The sequence below is a fragment of the Bos mutus genome, chromosome 1 (genome assembly GCF_027580195.1).
Source record: "Bos mutus isolate GX-2022 chromosome 1, NWIPB_WYAK_1.1, whole genome shotgun sequence".
Classification (NCBI taxonomy): domain Eukaryota; kingdom Metazoa; phylum Chordata; class Mammalia; order Artiodactyla; family Bovidae; genus Bos; species Bos mutus.
In genome coordinates this window covers 69,051,517-69,074,934 of record NC_091617.1, presented here as the reverse complement: position 1 = coordinate 69,074,934, position 23,418 = coordinate 69,051,517, and the positions used below count along the sequence as shown (strand labels likewise).

The following is a 23,418-nucleotide window of genomic DNA, read 5'->3' as shown; positions in this document are numbered from 1 at the left end:
AATATATCTTATTTTTTCTATCTCTTATTATCTGGTTTCTGTATTTAACTTAAAATTAAGCTTATGTGATTTTATACAGAATTTATGTATTCAGAATTTCAAATTTTCTAAACTTTTTTTTTAATTTAAAAATTATTTATTCATTGATTTATTTTTGGATGCACTGGGTCTTCATTGCTTTGTGTGGGTTTTTTCCTAGTTGCAACAAGTTGGGGCTACTCTTCGTTGTAGTGCATAGTCTTCTCATTTCAGGGTCTTCTCTTGTTGCAGAGCACAGGCTCTAGGGCCCAGAGGTTTTAGCAGTTGTGGTGTGCAAGGTTAGTCACTCTGTGATATGTGAGATCTTCCTGGGCCAGAGACTGAAGCCATGTCTCCTGCATCAGCAGGCAGATTTTTATCCACTGCACCACCAGAGAAATCTAGGGACTTTAATTTTTTAAATAAATAGGACTAGTTCTTTTTTAAAAAATGTTGAATAAGCTATAGTGTTGTAACATTTTTTTTAACCCTGCCCCTAGTGTTTTAACATTTTTGACTGTAATAAAAAAAAGTTAATATTTTTCATATTCCTACTTAGTTTTAATGTTATAATAGTTGTTTGTAGCAGAAATTAAAATATCATACTTTGTGATCATTTATGGTAAGTCTAGTTTAATTCCCAGTATTCTTTCTAAAATTAAGTTAATATTATTTGAAAAAATTATCTTAGAAACTATCATGGATTTACAAAGACCCTGACTTTGGCACTGACAAATTGAAGCGAATTGTGTAACTATTTTAAGCAGAATTCACAAAGTACATTCTTGGGGTTTTAAAATCCCTAAGAAACAAGCACAGTATTACTTACTAAAGCTTTTTTTTATTTTCCTGCCTGCTTCTAGGGTTACAGGTGAAGTAAAGCACAACATCACCAACACTGTTGTATGCAGAGTGCAGGGGGAATGGAACAGCGTTCTTGAGTTTGCTTACAGCAGTGGAGAGACAAAATACGTGGACTTGACTAAGTTGGCAGTGACGAAGAAAAGAGTAAGACCTTTGGAGAAGCAGGATCCATTTGAATCCAGGTGTGTCATCCTTGCATCCATCAGGAAAGAGTCAGAAAGTCTAGATCTTAATTTAAGCCTTTTCACTAATTTCTAACCCTTGGCAAGTCACTTCACCACTTTAGATAAGCTTCCTCATCTCTAAATTGAAAGTATTGGTCTGATCTCATGGTTGTAAATACTGTACCAGCTATGACATTATGTGTACATAATCACATTTTAGTAAAAATAAAACATTTGTAAACTGGACAAAAGTACTAACTTTTAGCAGTTAAAGGATCACTATCTTTGTCATACAAACTCTTACAAATTATTAATAAAAAGAGAGGTACCCTAATAGGAAAATGGGCAAAGGCATAAAGAGGTAGTTCACAAAAATACCCACTAAGAAAATGGAAAGTTGTTCATTATAATTAGAATTCAAAGAAATACAAATTAACAGAAAGACAAAAAATTTTTTTTAAATAGTATCTTTTTTGGGAAAAAGTGAATAGACATTTTCATATTGTTGGTTAGAGAGGTAAACTGATACAACCTTCCTAGAAGGTATTTTGGAAATATATGTCATAGGCCTTTAAAAGTAAATGAAATGGGGGACTTCCCTGGTGGTCCAGTGACTCCATGCTCCAAATGCAGGGGCCTGGGTTCAGTCCCCAGTCAGGGAACTAGATCCCTCATGCCACAACAAAGATCAAAGATCCAATGTACTGCAACGAAGACCCATCACACCAACTAAGTAAATGAATAAAAATAAATATTAAGAAAAAAGATAATGAAATGGAGCTTCCCTGGTTGCTCAATGGCAAAGAATCCTCGTGCCAATGCAGGAGATAATGGGTTCAGTCCCTGGTCTGGGAAGATCTCACATGCTGCAGAGCAACTAAGCCCATAGGCCACAACTATTGAGTCTGTACTGTAGAGCCCAGGAGCCACAAATACTGAAGCCCATGTGCTCTAGAGCCCATACTCCACAACAAGAGAAGCCACGGCAATGAGAAGCCCAAGCACCGCAACTAGAGAGTAGCACTCGCTTGCCGCACCTAGAGAAAAGCCCATGCAGCAATTAAATAATTTTTCTAAAAAGTAAATAAAGTAGCTCTATATGTGTTAATAAGGTAGTCTCCAGAATGTATTGGCAGTAGTTGCTTCCAGAGAGGAATACTGGGGTCTAGGCTTTCCAGGTGGTGCAATGGTAAAGAATCTGCCTGCCAATGAAGGAGACGCAGGAGATGTGGATTTGATCCTTGGGTCAGGAAGATTCCCTTGAAGAGGAAATGGCAACCCAATCCAGTATTCTTGCCTGGGAAATTCCATGGACAAAGGAGACAGGTGGGCTGCAGTCCCCGGGGTCACAAAGAGTCAGACACAACTGAGCCACTTATTCATCTCTCTGATAAGAAACAGACTTACTCTTCACAGAATGCCCTTTTGTACTGTTTAAATTTTGTATCACATGTAAGTATTACTGTATCAAATATAAGGAAGCATTAACCATCTTAAATGAAGTCGCTCAGTCGTGTCCGACTCTTAGCGACCCCATGGACTACAGCCTACCAGGCTCCGCCGTCCATGGGATTTTCCAGGCAAGAGTACTGGAGTGGGGTGCCATTGCCTTCTCCAAAGATCACATAAATGGAACCAAACCATTTATAAGCAGATGTTTAGTACCCATTATGCAAAAACTCAGGTTGGTTCAAAAAATAAAACAGTAGTGATTGAAAAAAAAATTCTTATTTAGGATTATTTAGGATTTGTTTAGGAGCATGCATCAAGGTTTGGTTTGTGGACCCCTGGGGCCCTTGATATTTGTACCAGGTGTTTACAAGTTGAGAAAGCTTTCTTAATAATGCTAAAATATTATTTGCCTTTTTCACTCTGTTGGCACTTGCATTGGTGGTACAAAAGCAGTGGTGGGTAGCACTGCTGGGCCTTAGCACCGTTCAAGGCAGTGGCATCAAACTGTAAAAGTAATGGTGGTATTCCTTGCTGCCCTGCAGTTTTTTTTCTTTTCTACGTTGCAGTTTTTTCAAAGCCATTTTCTTTTAAAAATGTCCTTGAAAAGCAGTACAGATTATTAGTTTTGTTAGATCTGGAACATTCATTACCTACCTTTTTAAAAAATATTCTTCATGACACATTTGGAGTATACATAAAGCACTTGTGGGAGATTATGAAGTACACTGATTATCTGAAGGAAGAGAACTTGTGCAACTGATGGAGTTCCAACCAAACTACCCTTTCTTGAAGTACCATTTTTACTTAGATGATTGACAGACAGATTAAGACTATTATAATTTTAATATTGGGAAGACATTTTTCTTGTAAATGAATGTTGTAAACATGGCATTTAAAGGAAAACAATTGGCAATATTTTTTTTTTTGCTAATAATAAAATTTAAATGGAAACAACCTAACCATTCATTGACAGATAAATGGATAAGCAAGTTGTGATGTGTATTTATAATGAAATATTATTAAGAAGGAAAGGAACCCCACCATTTGTGATAACATGGACGGACCTTGAGGGCATTATATGAAGTGTCAGAGAAAGAGCAAATACTCTGTGGTCTCACTTATACAATTGTTAGTATTTTTTTTTGTATTGTATGATAATACTCCCAGTATTTTTATAATTGGGAGTATTATTCAACCATAAAAAGAATGAAATCTTGCCATTTGAGACAACATGAGTGGATCTTGAGAACATTATGCCAAGTGAAATGTCAAATATGTAAAGACAAATACTGTATGATATTACTTATATATGGAATCTTAAAAAAAAAAAAGCTCACAGATACAGAAAACAGAGATTGGCATTATTCCCAAAATGCCAGAGGTGGGCACCTGGGCAGTGAGAAATGAATGAAGTAGGTCAAAAGGTACAAATTTCCAGTTTTAAAATAAATGTGATGAGGACATCATAATGTACAGCATAGTGGCTATAGTTAATACTGTACTGGATAATTGAAAGTTGCTAAGAAAGTAGTTCTTAAAAGTCTTCATCACAAGAAGAAAATGTTTTTGGTAATTATGTATGGTGATGGAGGTTGACTAGACTTATTGTGGTGAACATTTCGTAGTAATACAAATACTAAATTACTATGTTGTATACCTGAAACTAACACGGTGTTATATATCAACCATATATTTCAACAAAACTTTTTAAAAAAAATTCTTAGAAAGGAAGCCAGATTGTCGTTACCAGAAATGTGGGGTAGGGAGTTAAGGAATTGGATGAAAGTAGTCAAAACATACAAACCTCCAGTTATAAGATAAACAAGTACTGGGGATGTAACGTACCTCATGATGATTGTAGTTAACACTGCTGTTTGGTATATTTGAAATTGGTTGAGAGAATAGATCCTAAGAGTTCTCATCTCAAGAAAGAAAAAAAAATTTTTCTGTTTCTCTGATTTTGTGTCTATATGAGAGGATGAATCTTAACTTATTGTGGTAATCATTTCACAATATATGTAAATCACATCATTATGCTGTACTCCTGAAACTTATACAGATCTGTATGTCGATTGTATCTTAGTAAAACTTGAGGGAAAAAATGAAGCTTTTAAAGGCAAATATCAAAATTTTAGAAAACTTTTATCTGTCGCAATGAATTGAAAGCTTCCCTAGTAAAGAGTTTTCTGATGAAATTAGTGATGAAACTAATGAAGGTGATTTTTTAAAATATGACATAATAAAATATGTCAACATCTGGAAGATAATTTTTTTCAGATGATCACTGCATGATAATTATAAAATTATGCATGGATAAAAATTCCATTCAAGATACAAATTAAACCAATGGATTTTCATGTATCAGAGTATGAAAAATTCATTGACATTTTTCAGTTTCCACATTGCAGCTAATCTTTTAAGAACTACCACTTTCTGAGTTTTAATATAATAACAAAGAATTGAGTTATTTGAAATAGCTATTAAAATACCCTTCCCGTTACTAACTATATATCTTTGTGAGGCCATATTTTCTTTATATACTTTAACTGAAACAATATATATCACAATAGATTGAATGCAGAAGCAGATATGAGAATCTGGCTGTTATTGAACCAGGTGTTTAAGAGATTCTCTATGCTAAACTTGTATTATAGATTTTTTTGTCTGCATTCCTGGGGGTTATTGGTTTTTTGTTTTCTTTGGGAGAAAAATTTTAACCACAAATTTAATATCTTTAGTACCTAGGGCTACTGAGGTTATCTGCTTCTTCTTGAGCAAACTTTGGTAGTTTTTATATTTGAAAGACTTGGTTCAATTTTTCAAATTTATTGATATGTATTTTATAATATTTGCTTATTTTTTAATGTTTGTAGGCTCTATCGTGATGATGTCACACTCATTCTTTGTATTCATGATTCTTTTCTTGATCAATGTGATTAAAGGTTCATTAATTTTACTCAAAGAACTAGTTTTTGGTTTCATTGATTTCTCTCTATATTTCTGTTTTCTTTTTCATTGATTTCTGCTCTTATTTCCTTTTTTCTCCTTATTTTATGCATCGTTTGCTCTAACTTTTTATAGTTTCTTAAAATAGAAGTTAGGTAAAGGTCAGCAAACTTCTTTTGTTAAAGGCTCAGTTCAGTTCAGTCGCTCAGTTGTGTCCACCTCTTTGCGACCCGATGGACTGCAGCATACCAGGCTTCCCTGTCCATCACCAACTCCTGGAGCTTGCTCAAATTCAGTTCCATTGAGTTGGTGACACCATCCAACCATCACATCCTCTGTTGTCCCCTTCTCCTCCTACCTTCAGTCTTTCCCAGCATCAGGCTCTTTTCCAATGAGTCAGTTCTTTGCATCGGGTGGCCAAAGTACTGCAGCTTCAACTTCAGCATCAGTCCTTCCAATGAATATTCAGGATTGATTTCGTTTAGGATTGACTGGTTTGATCTCAGAATGAATATCTTAAGCTTGATGGACTAGATAGTCTCTACCACAGCTCAGTTCAGCCATTGTAGCATGAAAATAGCCATAGACAAAAACAGATAGATGTTGCTATATTAAAACAAAAGTCTGCTTACAAAAATGAGCATTAGACCATAGTTTACTCCTGGTTTGGCTTCCGGGATAGCTCAAATGGCACCCCACTTCAGTACTCTTGCTTGGAAAATCCCATGGACGGAGGAGCCTATTAAGCTGCAATCCATGGGGTCGCTAAGAGTCGGACACGACTGAGCAACTTCACTTTCACTTTTCACTTTCATGCATTGGAGAAGGAAATGGCAACCCACTCCAGTGTTCTTGCCTGGAGAATCCCAGGGGCAGGGGAGCCTGGTGGGCTGCCGTCTATGGGGTCGCACAGAGTCAGACACGACTGAAGTGACTTAGCATAGCATAGCTCAAATGGTAAAGAATCTGCCTGCAATGTGGGAGACCTGGGTTTGATCCCTGGTTTGGGAAGATCGCCCGGAGAAGGGCATGGCAACCCACTCTAGTATTCTTGCCTGGAGAATCCCATGGACAGAGGACCCTGGTGGGCTACAATCCATGGGGTCACAGAGAGATAGGACTGAAGCGACTTAGCATGGACACACCACTGTGAATATTCTTGTGCAAATATTTTTGTGGACATGTTTTCATATCTCTTGGGTAAAACACCTCAGAGTGGAATTGCTGGTTTGTGTGGGTTTTATGTCCAACTTTTCACATAACTGCCTGTTTTTCAAAATGGCTGCACCATTTTACATTTCTGCTGGGAACATATGAAGGTTCCAGTTCTCATCCTCATCAACATTTGTTATTGCCTGTCTAATTTAATATACCCATTCGAGCTGGTCTGAAATAGTATCTCACTGTGATTTTAATTTGTATTTCCTTAATGGCTAATGATGTTGAACATGTCTTTATGTGCTAGTTAGCCATTTGTATATCTTCTTTGTTGAAATGTGTACTTATAAATTTTGCCCATTTTTTAAATTGAACTGTTTGTCGTCTTATTGTGTTATAGGAGTTCTTTATAAATTCTGGACACAATTCCTTTGTTGGGTATGTGTTTTGTAAATATTGTCTCCTCATCTATTGTTCGTCTTTTCATTTTCTTAATGGTGTTTTTTTCAGTAATAAGTTTTTATTTTGATGAGGTGAGACTATCAATGTTTTCTTTTATAGATTATGGTTTTGGTGTTGTAGCTAAGAAATCTTTGCCTAACCCAAAGTCTCAAAGATTTTCTCTTATATCTTCTTCTTAGTTTTATTGTGACATGAGAGTCTAAGGTCACATTTTTGTACGTGGATATCCAGTTTTTTCAGCACCATTTGTTGAACAGACTATACTTTCCCCAAGAATTCTTGGCAGTTTTCTTTTGCTTGAAGTCTGTTGAGCTTCCCCTTCCCTGTGCTGTGCCTGCAAATGCTCTCTAACTAGTCAGTTGGAGTGCTCGTAGGGTTCCCCTCATTAGTTTGCCTGCTCTCAGGAATCACTGTCCTGTGCTGCCTTTTGTTCAATATCTGAAAACCATAGTTTCAATATATTTTTGTCTAGTTTCCTAGCTGATTAAAAGTGGGAGGGTAAATATGGTGCCCCTTATTTCATCATGTCCAGAAGCAGAAATGGTGTCTTCTGTTTCAGCTTTTTAAATATTTATTTCTCTTTTTGCTTCTTATTTCCTAAATTTCTTTAAAATAAAATCTTGGTTATATAACTTGGGAAAAAATACATTATTTTTAATTTAAAAAGAAGCAGAAACAGCCGCATCTTGGACATTAACATCAGCAACATAGTATGTATTCTTATAACTCGTGTGAAATTATAGATATGATTCAGGAAATGTAATTTATGAAAATTACTGTTAATTTTGCAGGTATCCATTCTTTTTTTTTTTTGAAGAATGTTTGTAAAGCATGTGGTTTTCTAATTTCAGGCGATTGTGGAAAAATGTGACAGACTCTCTGAGGGACTCGGAAATCGATAAAGCCACAGAGCATAAACGTACCCTGGAAGAACGCCAGAGAACTGAAGAAAGGCATCGAACTGAAACAGGCACACCTTGGAAAACCAAATATTTTATTAAAGAGGTATATGTCCTATATGCCTTCAGACTAAAACTCATTATCTACATAATGAGAACTTTAACTTAGGAGGCTTTTTTGGCTTATTAACAGGTACATATCTTTGTTTCTAAAAATAGTCCAGCTTAACCATGAGCTTTCTTGTGACCTTTTTACAATTTGTCAGAATAGTTTACCAGCAGTTCTGAAGTAGATTTAGGGATTTAAATTCGCCACAAAATACTAAGATTAATCTTTAATCTTAATAATGAATACACAGTTAAAAGTTTGTTGCCATTGTACCACAACAGTGAAATTTTTTCACTTCTAAAGATCACATTTTAAGGGATACATGAAAAAATTAGCCACACAGAGGATAGTGAAGGGGCTAAAATCTTTACAGTGCTTAAGGATAAAAGAATGAAATGGTGAGTGTTTAGACTGAAAACAGAAAATTGGGGCCGTTTATTATAGCTTTCTTCAAATATATATAGGCTTTCACATAGAAGTTTTTTGTCAACTTGGATAGCAGACTTGAGCCAGGCCTAGATCTAGGAGCTTAACATAAGAAAGAATTGTTTATCAATAAAAATATCCAATAATAACAAGTGTACATTTTATAGTAATGTGTTCCCATCACTAAGCTCATATAAGAGACCAGAGCTTATATAGAAGAGTTTAATTCACTGGTTTTGCAGTTAAGACTAAATGATTTCTAAAGTCTTTTCTAAATTTAAAGGTTTTGTTTTGTTTATTACTGTTTGGTAGAACTCAGAGTAAGGTGAATAATGGACCAGAGCCAATGCCAAAAAAAGTTTTCTTGTCCGTAGCCAAGTCTAAGGAAACTCATGGAATTTCAATTGGTCTGTCAGGAGAAAATCTGGAAAAATAATTTGAATATGAATTTTGCATAGCTATTACTCTTAAAAGCACATCATTCATTATAGTAATTTCATTGCTTTAATTTTTCTCATCTTTGGATATCTGATATAAATACCAACTGTTTTCATGGATAGGAATTGAAGGGAAAGTCCTTTTCATCTATTTTTATATGAAAAGATAAAACCATTGTAATTACTCTGCAAGATTGAAGTTTGGTAACCTTGGATTTTTTCATTTCAAGCTCACTAAGAAAGCAGATATACCAAACACAGGAAAAATTTTCTAAGGGAAGATTTCTATAAATCATTAAAAATGAACTCTATTGGCTAAGAGCAAGACACTGTAATGATAAAAGATGCAACCAAATTTAAGACAGGCCTCCTGTATCTTTCAACTAACATGACATGGAAACATGCTACTTCTTATTGATTCTTTATTTGACAGATTATTATTAAGAGCCTACCACTTAATACCATTATTATATTTTATGATGTTGAATAGACAGATGTAGAAAGTGGTAGCAAGATATGGCAATTGTCCAGTAAAATAGTGATTTTCTTTCCACCTAAGTAATCTTAACCAGCTGCTTGATGGAACAGTAAATTGGAGATGCTGACTCACATTTGGGCCCCTTCAGGTGGTAAGATGTAAGATGACTTTCTAAATGGTGTGCCATGGCAGGGTGCTACAAAATAGATACGTAAGATTTTATGACAAATATTGATTGCCTAAACTCATGGAGAAGAGAAGTGAAAGGCAAAGGAGAAAAGGAAAGATATACCCACCTGAATGAAGAGTTCCAAAGAATAGCAGGGAGAGATGAGATAAAACCTTCCTTAGTGATCAATGCAAAGAAATAGAGGAAAACAATAGAATGGGAAAGACTAGAGAACTCTTCAAGAAAATTAGAGATACCAAGGGAACATTTCATGCGAAGATGGGCACAGTAAAGGACAGAAATGGTATGGACCTAACAGAATTAGAAGATATTAAGAAAAGGTGGCAAGAATACACAGAAGAACTAAACAAAAAAATCTTCATGACCCAGATGATCACGATGGTGTGATCACTCACCTAGAGCCAGACATCCTGGAATGTGAAGTCAAGTGGGCCTTAGAAAGCATCACTAAGAACAAAGCTAGTGGAGGTGATGGAATTCCAGTGAGCTCTTTCAGATCCTAAGAGATGATCCTGTCAAAGTGCTGCACTCAATATGTCAGCAAATTTGGAAAACTCAGCAGTGGCCACAGGACTGGAAAAGGTCAGTTTTCATTCCAATCCCAAAGAAAGCCAATACCAAACAATGTTCAAACTACCACACAATTGCACTCCTCTCACACACTAGCAAAGTAATGCTCAAAATTCTCCAAGCCAGGCCTCAACAGTACGTGAACCGTGAACTTCCAGATGTTCAAGCTGGTTTTAGAAAAGGCAAAGGAACCAGAGATCAAATTGCCAACATCCATTGGATCATCGAAAAAACAAGAGAGTTCCAGAAAAACATCTGCTTTATTGACTATGCCAAAGCCTTTGACTGTGTGGATTACAACAAACTGTGGAAAATTCTTAAAGAGATAGGAATACCGACCACCTGACCTGCCTCCTAGAAATCTGTATTCAGGTTAAGAAGCAACAGTTAGAACCGGACATGGAATGACAGACTGGTTCCAAATAGGGAAAGGAGTACGTCAAGGCTGTATATTGTCACCATGCTTATTTAATTTATATGCAGAGTACATCATGAGAAATGCTGGACTGGATGAAGCACAAGCTGGAATCCAGATTGCTGGGAGAAATACAAATAACCACAGATAAGCAGATGACACCACCACTATAAAGAAAGCTGAGCACCAAAGAATTGATGCTTTTAAACTGTGGTGTTGGAGAAGACTCTTGAGAATCCCTTGGACTGCAAGGAGATCCAACCAGTCCATCCTAAAGGAAATCAGTTCTGAATATTCATTGGAAGGACTGATGCTGAAGCTGAAACTCCAATACTTTGGCCACCTGATGCAAAGAACTGACTCATTTGAAAAGACCCTGATGCTGGGAAAGATTGAAGGTGGGAGGAGAAGGGGACGACACAGGATGAGATGGTTGGGTGGCATCACTGACTCAATGGACATGAGTTTGAGTAAACTCTGAAAGTTGGTGATGGACAGGGAGATCCAGCGGGCTGTGGTTCATGGGGTTGCAAAGAGTCAGACACAACTGAGCAACTGAACTGAACTGAAGCTCATGGAACAGTCAAGTCACATCCTGTGTATGACAGGACCATGGCTTGTGCTGTGAGAAGCACTGCAGAGTATAAATGAGGCTGATGAGCTAGCTGAAGCTGGTACCCCAAGGTTCATAACAACTTTGGAGCTCTTGCCATCAGGTATGGCTCTTTGCTAAGAAAAATCATATTACTGATAAGTCTGTTTTGTCTTCCTGTGGTCCTAAACAGAATGCTAGATACATAGTAGGTGTTTCATCCATATTGTTATGAGTAACAAGAGCCTTTTCATTTGTTTTGTACTTTCATTATTGCTGTCAGACCAATTACAGACCAGTTTGAAATTGGCCTTAGATGGAGTATGGAATAGAGTCTCTTGGTATAGAACAAGGAGAGAGAGTAATCTGAGAAAGTATAGGTGAACTTAAGTGTTTCTAGAATCATTTGGTAATACCCACCCTTTTTTCCTAACCATTTATCATTGACATTTAGTTTATTAGATCTTCTTTGCCTTTGTTCAGTCGCTTAGTCATGTCCACCTCTTTGTGACCCTATGGATTGCAGTACGCAAGGCTTCCCTATCCTTTACTATCTCTTGGAGTTTGCTCAAATTCATGTCCATTGAATCAGTGATGCCATCCAACCATCTCGTCCTCTGTTGTCCCCTTCTTCCTGCCCTCAGTCTTTCCCAGCATCAGGGTGTTTTCTAATGAGTCAGCTCTTCACAACAGGTGGCCGAAGTATTGGAGCTTCAGATTTAGCATCAGTCCTTCCAATGAATATTCCGGGTTGATTTGCTTCAGAATTGACTGGTTTGATCTCCTTGCAGTCCAAGGGACTCTCAAGAGTCTTCTCCAGCACAACAGTTCGAAAGCATCAATTCTTTGGTGCTCAGCCTTCTTTTATGGTCCAACTCTCATATCTGTACATGACTACTGGAAAAACCATAGCTTTGACTCTATGGATCTTTGTCGGCCAAGTGATGTCTCTGCTTTTTTTTTTTGCTTTTTTTCCCCAACTCTTTGCAGTGCCATGGAGTATAGCCCATTATGCTCCTCTGTCCATGGGATTCTCCAGCCGAGAATACTGGAGTGGGTTGCCATTCCCTTCTGCAGGGATGTCTCTGCTTTTTAATACGCTGTGTAGGTTTGTCATAGCTTTTCTTCCAAGGAGCAAGCATCTTTTTATTTCGTGGCAGCAGTCACTGTCTGCGGTGATTTTCGAGCCCAAGAAAATAAATTAGATCTTCTGTTTCCTCCCTTTTGTGATTATACACATCCATCAGAATCTGTATCCTCTTAAATGGATGTTTAAAATTTCTTAAGATGTGTATAAATGCAAACAGGAAGGCTTTTACAGAATAGTGGGCCATATTGGAGTCAGATGTGCTAAGTTTCCACTCCAGCTCATACCTTGGATAGTTTATTTACCATTTCTCACTTCAGTTTCCTCACCTGTAAAATGTAGGTAGGTGCTAAACTTCCGTGGTGGCTCAGTGGTAAAGAATCCACCTGCCAATGCAGGAGACACAGGTTCTATCTCTCATCTGGAAGATCCCACATGTCACAGAGCAGCTAAGCCCGTGCACCACAACTATTGAGCCTGTGCTCTAGAGCCTGGGAGCCACAACAATGGAGCCCATGGTGGGTGCCACAACTGCTGAAGCCCACGCACCCTAGACCCCAAATGCCACAACAAGAGAAGCCACCACAGTGAGAAGCCTGGGCACCACAACTGGAGAAAAGCCCATGCAGCAACAAAGATCTGTCACGGCCAAAAATAAAAATAGATAAATAAAATTATTATTTTTAAGTGTAAGTAGATATACAAAAGTGGTACTGGAAAGAACTCTGTCCCTTCCTGGGTGAATTTGGGCTGTTCATTTCACTTCTCAGAGCCTCCATTTTCTCTTTGAAATGAGATGGTCAGATGGCACAGGTTAACTTGTAAACCTAGCATTCTGTAATGTGATTAAATGACATCAGAGTATTGCAATAGAGGAGGAAGATTGAATTCAACACTGAATATGGGGCTAAGTAGGAGTTATACCCAGCATGTACGATGAGGGAGTGGATGGAAAATTACCAAGAGACCTTGGTCACGTGTCAGTGATGGTGGATCGAGGGAGGCTGTGATTAGATCAAAGGTGGGAGGAGAGGAGTTTCATTGGATATCAAAGATGAGAGGATTCTTGATAAACTGGTTCATGGGGATTTTTTTTTGGCTAAAACAGAGTTCAGCAGGCCTAGAAGGCTGAGGCAAAACTGGAGACAAAGGAGTCTTAACTTGAGAGTCTTGTCACTATGAGCCACATAATTGCTGACCATAAGTTATTTTGGGGACAGGGTATTGTAAATATATATATTTTTTAATTTAATACAAATATATTGAAGTCGATATAGGGATTATGGACAGAGGTTCAAATCTGACTTACCTAACCTCATTGCCGGAGAAGGCAATGGCACCCCACTCCAGTACTCTTGCCTGGAAAATCCCATGGGTGGAGGAGCCTCGTAGGCTGCAGTCCATGGGGTCACTAAGAGTCGGACACGACTGAGCGACTTCACTTTCACTTTTCACTTTCATGCACTGGAGAAGGAAATGGCACCCCACTCCAGTACTCTTGCCTGGAGAATCCCAGGGACGGGGGAGCCTGGTGGGCTGCCATCTGTGGGGTTGCACAGAGTCAGACACGACTGAAGTGACTTAGCAGCAGCAGCAGCAACTTCATTGCAGAAACACTAAATTTCAGTCTTAGCTACTGTGACCTCAGCTCTGCTTTTACCCCAGTATGCTGTTTCACGCATTCTTGATGGCACTTTTTTCCTCACTTGGTCTTCTCTTGTCTTTAGTAAACTCTTTGACTGACTTTATCTCCTTTTGGTAACCTCCTGTTCACAGGAACCAGGGAAAGCTAAGGGGTAGAGTCAGGAAAGAACTAGAAAACAATACTCAGCTACTAGAATGCCATTTGCCATGTAGAGAACAGCTGGTACCTTGGTGACCGTTTTTCGTGCTCCACCTGCTGCCTGTCACTCCATGGGTGAGGCTGTCTGAAGCATCTTGGCAAAAGTAGCAGAATTGCTACAGATGACTTCCACGTGGAGCACAAACTAGGTCTTCCCAGACCAGAACTTCTCACCTAATCCTAGCTAAACCACACATACTTTCTGATGTCTTAAGCAAAAGAGATCTTTTCTTTAAAAACTTTTGTGTTTAAATGTGAAAATAGAATTCCATTTCAGTAAAAGCATGGCATCTAGTTTTGGTTACTGATTCTGAAAATACTAGAGGAATGGTTCTTTAATTTGTTTTTCTGCTTGTTTCAGGGAGATGGCTGGGTTTATCACAAACCCCTTTGGAAAATAATTCCAACAACACAACCAGCAGAGTGACATATACTATCTAAGACTCAACTAAATGAACTTCTCTGTTTACCCTAAACCCTCCCAGTATGGAGTCATTGCACTGAGTGACCTGCTTCCTGATTGCACAGACTGAAGCTAATCACACACGAATGTACCGATAGGGCACCGTAGAGCTGCAGCACGACCAAAGTGTTGAAGAAGCACGGTGGACTTCTCACCAAGCTGTTCATGTGATATGAGCAATATCATCTGAAAACCTTTCACCTGAATTATTAGATGATTAATCTCTTACCCAGTTTCTGCTCCAGATTGAATCCCCTGTTTTTGCATGGGGGCAGCAGATAAACACAACAGTGAGAACTCAGTGATTTTAATTTCTTTATAGTGAAAATTGAAGTCTCTTTTAGAGTTTGTGCTTTGCTTTCTGTTAGTAGCTGAAGTATTCGCTACTCTTACAACAAACCAAGAGGAGGAAGAAGATGACCCAGAAGTGGCTTCAGCCATTGTGCCTGAAATCAGTGTTAAAAAAAAATCAACCAGGTTGTCATAACAAGGCATTCTGTTCCTTCAAAGAGACTGTGTGCCTGTGTCTGAGGAACTTATCCATTATCCACCTCTGTTGGAACTCTCTTTTAAAAAGTATATTTATAAATTGATTAGAATTATAACCATGGAGAATTTTTTCTTCTGAGCATTTTAATATACTTGAAAACAACACTGACTTGAAAAATTTCAGAACATTTTTCAATACCTAGTTTTATTAAATATTATACTTGAGAGACAATTTTTTAAAATGTGTTCATGTCAATATGATGAGATTTTGGCCTTTCTCAAGAACTGAGGCATTAAAGAACATAGCAAATATTTAAAAATAAAACTGTTACTGTTTTCCTTATCTTTTTTTCATTTGTAGATTAATATCCAGTATTATGTGCTATCCCTCTGGATAAGTATGCTTTATTTTACCTCCGTTCACTCAAATTTAAAACAACTATTCCTATTTGTCAGTAATTCAGAATTTTAATATGTGACTAAGTGCATGTATGGTATGGTTTTGCTTTCTTTTCAAGGAAACTAAAATGCTGAAGAAAGAGTATGAAATAAAAAAGATACCAGGAAAAAAGGTATCAGGAAGTTGTATTCAGGTACAAATCTTTTTTTTTTTAAGTATTTTATTGAGGTTAAAGAATTACTGACAAAAGAATAGTGCTAATTATGGCTTTCATCATTCATTCAAGTATTTATTGAGCACCTGCTTATGGTACTCAACACTTGTTTTACTGCAAGCTACCTTAATTTTTCAAGAGTGGTGCCTTACTCTGTTTCTCCTGATGTGGTCTTCCAATCAGTGTGTGTAACATATAGCTATTATTCATCAGCCATTGTAGGTAGCTGTATCTGTTGCATCAACATAAGATGTTTAAGCTTTGTGCGCTGATAAATTGTGTTTTATTGAAGGGGGTTAATAGAATGAAAACAGCAAAATAATTTTTTCAACAAATTGTAAGTTGTAAGAAAATAATTGGTTTATGTACAACCATTTTAATGATTCCCTTGTTCATTTTTGCTGTGAAATGCACTGAAAAAAATCTCAAAATGAATTATAGTTCATGTGTTGGAAAGATTAAAAAATAATAAAACTGGACAACAGTGATGCCTTTGTCTATTTTATGAGTGGAGAGAAATAGAAAGTTGAAGTTATTGCTCTATTCATTTGAGAAGGGCATTTATTTTATTTTTTTACATGAAACTTTTAGTATTTTATTCATTTTTCATAGTTCTACAGTATTAGTAAAAATAATGGTCATTATAAATAAGTATAAAATGGAAGTTGATGAAAAAATAACCCAAGTCTTCCTTGACTCCCACCCTCCCCCAAAGAAACTAGCTGCTGCTGCTAAGTCACTTCAGTCATGTCGGACTCTGTGCGACCCCATAGATGGGCTGCCCCACCCCTGGGATTCTCCAGGCAAGAACACTGGAGTGGGTCGCCATTTCCTTCTCCAATGCATGAAAGTGGAAAGTGAAAGTGAAGTCACTCAGTCGTGTCCGACTCTTAGTGACCCCATGGACTGCAGCCTATCAGGCTCCTCCATCCATGGGATTTTCCAGGCAAGAGTACTGGAGTGGAGTGCCATTGCCTTCTCCGAAGAAACTAGCTAATATATGGCAAATATCCTTTTCACATGTTATCTCTAGGCATGTATTCACTTTGTGGTGGTAGATGGTTTAGTCACTAAGTTGTGTCTGATTCTTGCAACGCCACGGACTGTAGCCTGCCAGGCTCCTCTGTCCATGGTGTTTTCCAGGCAAGCTTACTGGGGTGGGTTGCCATTTCCTTCTGCATCTTTTATTTTTTTTATTGGAATTAGTTGTTTTACAATGTGCTGTACAGCAAAATGAGTCAGCTGTACATATATATATATATGTACACATATGTATATCTGTGTATATGTGTACATATATATATCCTCTCTTTTGGATTTGAGAATGATGTGTACTTTTTTAAAAATTATTTATTTATTTTTGTCTATCCTGGATCTTCATTGCTGGGTGGGTTTTTGTCTGGTTGCAGAGAGCAGGGGCTACTTTCTAGTTGCGGTTTGCAGTGGCCTCTCATTGTAGAGCATGGGCTTCAGGGTGTACAGGCTTCAGTAGTGGCTCAGTAGTTGCGGCTGCCGGGCTTGAATGCAGGCTCAGCAGTTGTGCCACAGGAGCTTAGTTGCTCCACGGTGTGTGGGATCTTCCCAAATCAGGGATTGAACCCACATCTCCTACACTGGCAGGTAGATTCTTTACCACTGAGCCACCAAGGAAGCCCAGGACATTGATTTTAAATCCTTACCTTCAGGAATCTTTTGGGAAGATAAGGGAGTAAACTTAGTTGTGTGTTTTTTTTTTAATGAAATATTTTAATTTTACTACTTAAGTAAATTGGAATAGAAGTTTTTATTTTGTTCTTTGAACCATTTGAATGCTCATTTATTTCTTTGAATTTTTGAACCATTTTAAGAATTACTGAAATAGGATTTTTTAAATTCTTGCTAAAAATACATTTAAAGTAATTGAAATCTCCCCATGTTGACAGAAGTGAAGTAATACCACTTTAGGGTAACTGTTTTACCTTGTCCTTTTAAAAAATAATAATAATAACCTATGAGTCCCTTTTTAAAATATATTATTCATTTATTTATTTATTTTTGGCTTCTCTCCATCTCCGTGGCTGTGCATGGACTTTCTCTACTTGGGGCAAATGGGCACTATTACTCATTGTGACGCCCGGGCTTCTCGTTACAGTGACTTGTCTTGTTGTAGAGCACAGGCTCTAGATGCACGGTCTTCCGTAGTTGAGCACGTGGGCTGCTGCTCGTGAGTTCTAGAGCTCGGACTCAGTGGTTGTGACACAGAAGCTTCGTTGTTCTGCAGGATGTAGGACCTTCCTGGACCAGGGATCAAACCTGTGTCCCCTGCATCACCAGGCAGATTCTTGTCCACTATACCACAAGGGAAGTCCCTGTCCTTTTCTTGACATCTACTGCAGCTTACTCACCTAACAAGAGGTAGAGGCCTCTTCTGGTTTTTGTTTTGTTCTTTTAGTCTACACCTTCTTAATTGGTCAGGGAAGCAGTTTTTGTAGCAATTGTGTCTGTCTTTTGGGCCAAAGTTTTAAATATACACTTTCGTTCTGGCTATGAGAAATTGTGTGTTAAGAAGTCCAAGACTGGAAGTGACAAAAAGTAGGTATTCTGACTTTTAGGTTATGTATTGGGTGAGGTATGGCAGCTATATGTTGATTCACTGAACTCTGCAAGTTGTAACCATCAACTGTAATACCTACTTGTCACTAAAAATAAGAAAAAAGTATTGAGTTCCTCACTCCATAATCCTCATATATTACTCTCACTGTAAATATCTGATACTTGATGAACCAACTTCTACAAATGGATTCTTCAGTTCAATCGCTTAGTCATGTCTGACTCTTTACGACCCCATGGACTGCAGCACGCCAGGCTTCCCTGTCCATCACCAACTCCCAGAGTTTACTCAAACTCATGTCCATTGAGTCGGTGATGCCATCCAACCATCTCATCCTCTGTCACCCACTTCTCCTCCCACCTTCAATCTTTCCCAGAATCAGGGTCTTTTCAAATGAGTCAGCTCTTCGCATCAGGTGGCCAAGGTGTTGGAGTTTCAGCTTCAATATCAGTCCTTGCAATGAATATTCAGGACTGATCTCCTTTAGGATGGAGTGGTTGTATCTCCTTGCAGTCCAAGGGACTCTCAAGAGTCTTCTCCAACACCACAGTTCAAAAGCATCAGTTCTTTGGCGCTCAGCTTTCTTTATAGTTCAATTCTCACATCCATACATGACTACTGGAAAAACCATAGCCTTAACTAGATGGACCTTTGTGGGCAAAATAATGTCTTTGCTTTTTAATATTCTGTCTAGATGGATTCTTAAGATTTATTAATTAATTTGGTAAGTCTGAAATTTTGTTAAAAATATTGCCTTAAGATGAAAGCTAACTTCTATTCAATGTGTTCCCATAGAAAGGCAAATTGGTGTGATTATTCCAGAATCTACACTTTGGAGAGATTCTTTTTAGCTGTTACAGTGACTGGAAACTGAGTGATGATTCACCAGAGATATAAGATGATTCTACCACGTGTGTGTTAGTCACTCAGTCATGTTTGACTCTTTGCGACCCCATGGACTGTAGCCTGCCAGGCTTCTCTGTCCATGGAATTCTCCAGGCAAGAATACTGGAGTGGACTGCCATTCCCTTCTCCAGATTTTACCATATGGGGGATAGAAAAGACAAAGCTCATACACATGAAAATTCTAATAAAATATATATTCTAGTGGCATAAACAACAACAACAAAAATTCCTATTTGGTCCAAAAACCAAATTGCAAAGGAAATTCTTACAAAACATTTTCACTTAATGTTCAAACAACCCTGTGAAGTTGTAAACTCAGGGATGGGTGTTCATACTGTACAGATGAAGAAATTATTGCTCAGAGAGTTTAGTGCTCACTTCAGGTCACTTAGCTAGAGTTTCATTCATTCAACAAACATCTTCTGAGTATTCCTTTTAGAGCTGATTGATGCACTGGACTCAGATATGGTAAATACTCTCTGTATCCTCACAGATGAGGGAAGAAACTAAAACTTAATTCCTGAAAATGGTATGTTGACACAGGCAAGGCTATGTATTGGTCTTTCCAAAACTCAGATACCTCCGTAATGTGGAAGGCAGAGTTGAGCACTGAGACGAAGTCAAGAAGGTTGGTTTAAAGTCTGCATAAGAAGCTCCAAACAATGCATCCAGGTGACTTATCCTTGTTCATCCCTACAAAAGACCTGGGGAGATTTAACCAGAGAGGTTCCCAATTCAAGAACACAAATAAATTATTAAAATGAAAAACAGAAAAAGTTAGTAAAAGTGAGACCTTTCAGCCCCTTCCTCTATCCCATTCCCAAAATATTGGCAGTCAGACTTAAACCCTTAGGTGAGAGATTAAAAGATACATTTTCTGGAGTAAAACTCCAGAAAACAAAAAGTCCTATGATAAATTTAAAGGGTCCACCAACAAAAAGCTCAGCTGACAACTCTGTTAGTAAAGCCAGCTCCTTCAACATAACTTTCTACCCTCTCTCCAACACACTACACACATCTGTGTTCCTCCACACTATATACACACACACACACACACACACACACACACAACATCACACTTCATTTTAATAGCTAAGGTTCAGCAGACATTTCAGGAAAGCTTCCAACATAAAGAGATCAAAGCAAACAGGAGAAGGGAAATAGAGGAAGGAAATAATTTAGGAAGTTTAGGGAAATTACTTGAGAAAAAAATAAATCTTTAGATGGTTTTGCTTCTATGAAACATGAACAAAATGCTATTTTTTAAAATGGACTGTTCAGAGAACAGGCACTGGTCTTGGAAATTTAAAATATGATAGTTCAAATTAACCACTCAATAGATGTTCTAGAAGATAAGTGAGAAAAAGCTGTCAGCAAATAGAACAAAAGGACAGACCATGGACAATAGGAGAGAAATAATATGAAAACGGGAGATGCAGTCCAGGAAGTCTAATGTAACTAGTGGGGATTCCAGGAAAAGAAAACCAATGGAAAGGATGATACTATTTAGATATTTGTGTATATATAAAATTTCCCAGGAGTAAATGATGTGAATTCTTTCGAAAATGCCATGAATACTCTGCACAATAGGGGAAAAAACAAAAGCCCAAACCAAAACACATTGTGAAATTTCATAACACTAAGGATAGAGAGGGCATCTTAGGTGGTGCTAGCGGTAAAGAACTTGCCTGCCAATGCAGGAGACAGATGCGGGTTCCAACATCCCTGGGTCAGGAAGATTCCCTGAAGGAGGGCATGGCAACCCACTCCAGAATCCTTGCCTGGAGAATCCCGCAAACAGAGGAACCTAGTGGGCAAAGTTCACACGGTTGTGCAAAGTCGGATATGACTGAAGCAACTTAGCACATATGGAGGCAAGGATAGAGAGAAGATTCTAAAAAGAGAATAGTGCCAGCCCTCTCGATAACATCACTTAAAGCTAAAAGGCAAAAGAGTAATACCTCCAATTTTGCCTAGAATTTTATTCCCAGCCAACAGACAAATCTGACATTCAAGATTTCAAAATTTTATGCCAGCATTTCCTTTTCTGAAAACTTCTAAAGTATATGCTCCAGCGAAACAAGAGGGAAAAAACAGAAATTGGAGAGGATAAAAAATCATGAAAAACAGAAGATCAAACACAAGTCAGAGAAGCTTCCACTCTATGATCTTGAGACACATTGTTGTTCTCTAGTTGCTAAGTCGCGTCTGGCTCATTCACGACCTCATGGACTAGCCCACCAGGCTCCTCTGTCCATCTCGGCAGGTAGTCTCCCACTAACTAGCTCCTCCAACCACTATCATATCTGTGGACAGGTACTGACTTTAGGAAGTTATTTGAACCAAAATCTGTCTCACAACAAGGATATCATTGATCGATTCTAATGAAGTTCATATAAGATGAGAATATTTTAACTTGTACATCACAATACTTAATATATTTGATTACTATATATATTTATATGTATGTTCATCCTCCCAATTTTAGTATTCTGGTGTTATTTAGCTGTTCTTCATATGATGGTATGTTCTCTCATGATCAATTTCCTGAGACTGCACCATATATCAATGTTACTTCCAAAAAGCCAAAATATTGCAAGTGGAGTCTTGTTTTGGACCATCGATCTTTCATCTTTTTAACAGTTCTGTTAATGTATAATGAACTTAAAGTGTACAATTTGATAAGTTTTAACATATGTCTCCATCCATGAAACAGTATCATAGTCATGATAATGAAAATATTTATCATTCCCGAAAGTTGACTCTTAATTCTTTGTAATCTCTCCTTTCCACCTCTCCCCATCTTCTTTCCCATTTCCAGGGAACTTCTTATATCAGTGTATTGTATTGTAAGGACACTTGACATTGAATTTAAGGCCCACCAGCATAATTCAGGATGGTGAACTCATCTCAGGATTTATTTATTATACCTGCAAAGACCTTTTATCTAAGTAAGGTAACATGAACAGGTTCCAGGAATTGGGATATGGAATATCATTTTGGAGGTCATCATTCAACCCATTACATCACTAACTGCTTTGTATCACAGATTTGTTAACAGAATCAAACAGTATGGTCTTTTGTGGGGCGGGGGCGGTGGGGGGGGGTGTCTGACTTATTCCATTCAGCATAATTATCTGCTATTTATCCATGTTGATTCGTATATTCTTTTTTATTGCTGAATTGTTTGGAATATACCACAATTTATTCATTTATTCATTGGTGTTGATAGATAGCTGTGGTTGTCTTCCCAGCACCTCATTCTGCCTCAAGTGGAAGAGAAAAAACTTCTCCTGCTCCATCCCTCCAGACAAGGAAATGGCTTCCTCTGGCCTTTAGAAGAAGCTAAGCCAGGCACTCTCTGCCCCTCAGTCAGAGTTTGGGGCTAGTGAGCTCTGTCCCAACCACCTTCTGCTATTAGCTGGTTGTTAGTGCTGACTATGTGCTTCCCTGGTGGCTCAGATGATAAAAAATCTGTCTGCAATGCAGGAGACCGGGTTTGATCCCTGGGTCAGGAATATCCCGTGGAGAAGGGAATAGCTACCCACTCTAGCATTCTTGCCTGGAGAATTCTATGGACAGAGGAGCCTCGTGGGCTACAGTCCATGGGGTTGCAAAGTCGGACATGACTGAGCGACCAACACTACTACTGCTGCTAGTGCTGACTATGTGTAAGTCTAACTGCCTCTTGGGGCTTCCTGGCCCTCATCAGAAAAATGAAGGCGTTGATTAGAGGATCTCTCGGATAACACCTTACTGATGATCTCCAGTTTGGGTTATTTATATAGGGGGAAAAAAAAAGAATCCCCTCCTCTCCCATTCCCCTTAGGGCTGAAGTTGGTTTCTGGAACCAGTCAGCTGACTCAGATCTCTGCCATGTCACCGCTTTTCCTGCCTAAAGAAGGGGAGAAGTGAGGATGGTAAGGCTGCTCAGAGTCACTCCCTGGTGGAAGCAGAACTCTGCCTTTAGGGCCCAGAGGCATAAAGGGACATGGTGACTCCGCTTTGTGCCTCTCCATCTCAAGGAAATGGTTCTCAGGAACCACGCTGGGGTCCTCACAGGACCAGGCCCATGGGGTAAGGGCTAGGGAGGAGGGCCCATCTTGGGACTGGGGAAGGGATATGAAAGGAGGCAGCACTGGCCACCATTCCACCATCACCATTTTTACCTACTCCCTTGCAGTTTTAAGGAGAATTCAGTTCAGTTCAGTTGCTCAGTCGTGTCTGACTCTTTGCGACCCCATGA

General features: G+C 38.4%; 1 protein-coding gene across 1 annotated transcript in view; it reads left to right on the top strand.

The window, feature by feature from the left end:
* OSBPL11 (oxysterol binding protein like 11) overlaps positions 1 to 16,158 on the top strand; it is a 92,397-nt gene extending 76,239 nt beyond the window's left edge. The window contains exons 11-13 of the mRNA XM_005904485.2: positions 882 to 1,064; positions 7,916 to 8,069; positions 14,472 to 16,158. Coding sequence (XP_005904547.1) covers positions 882 to 1,064; positions 7,916 to 8,069; positions 14,472 to 14,537 — 403 coding nt within the window. The 3' untranslated portion in view covers positions 14,538 to 16,158. The remainder of the gene's footprint in view (positions 1 to 881; positions 1,065 to 7,915; positions 8,070 to 14,471) is intronic.
* Positions 16,159 to 23,418: the final 7,260 nt, after the last annotated feature.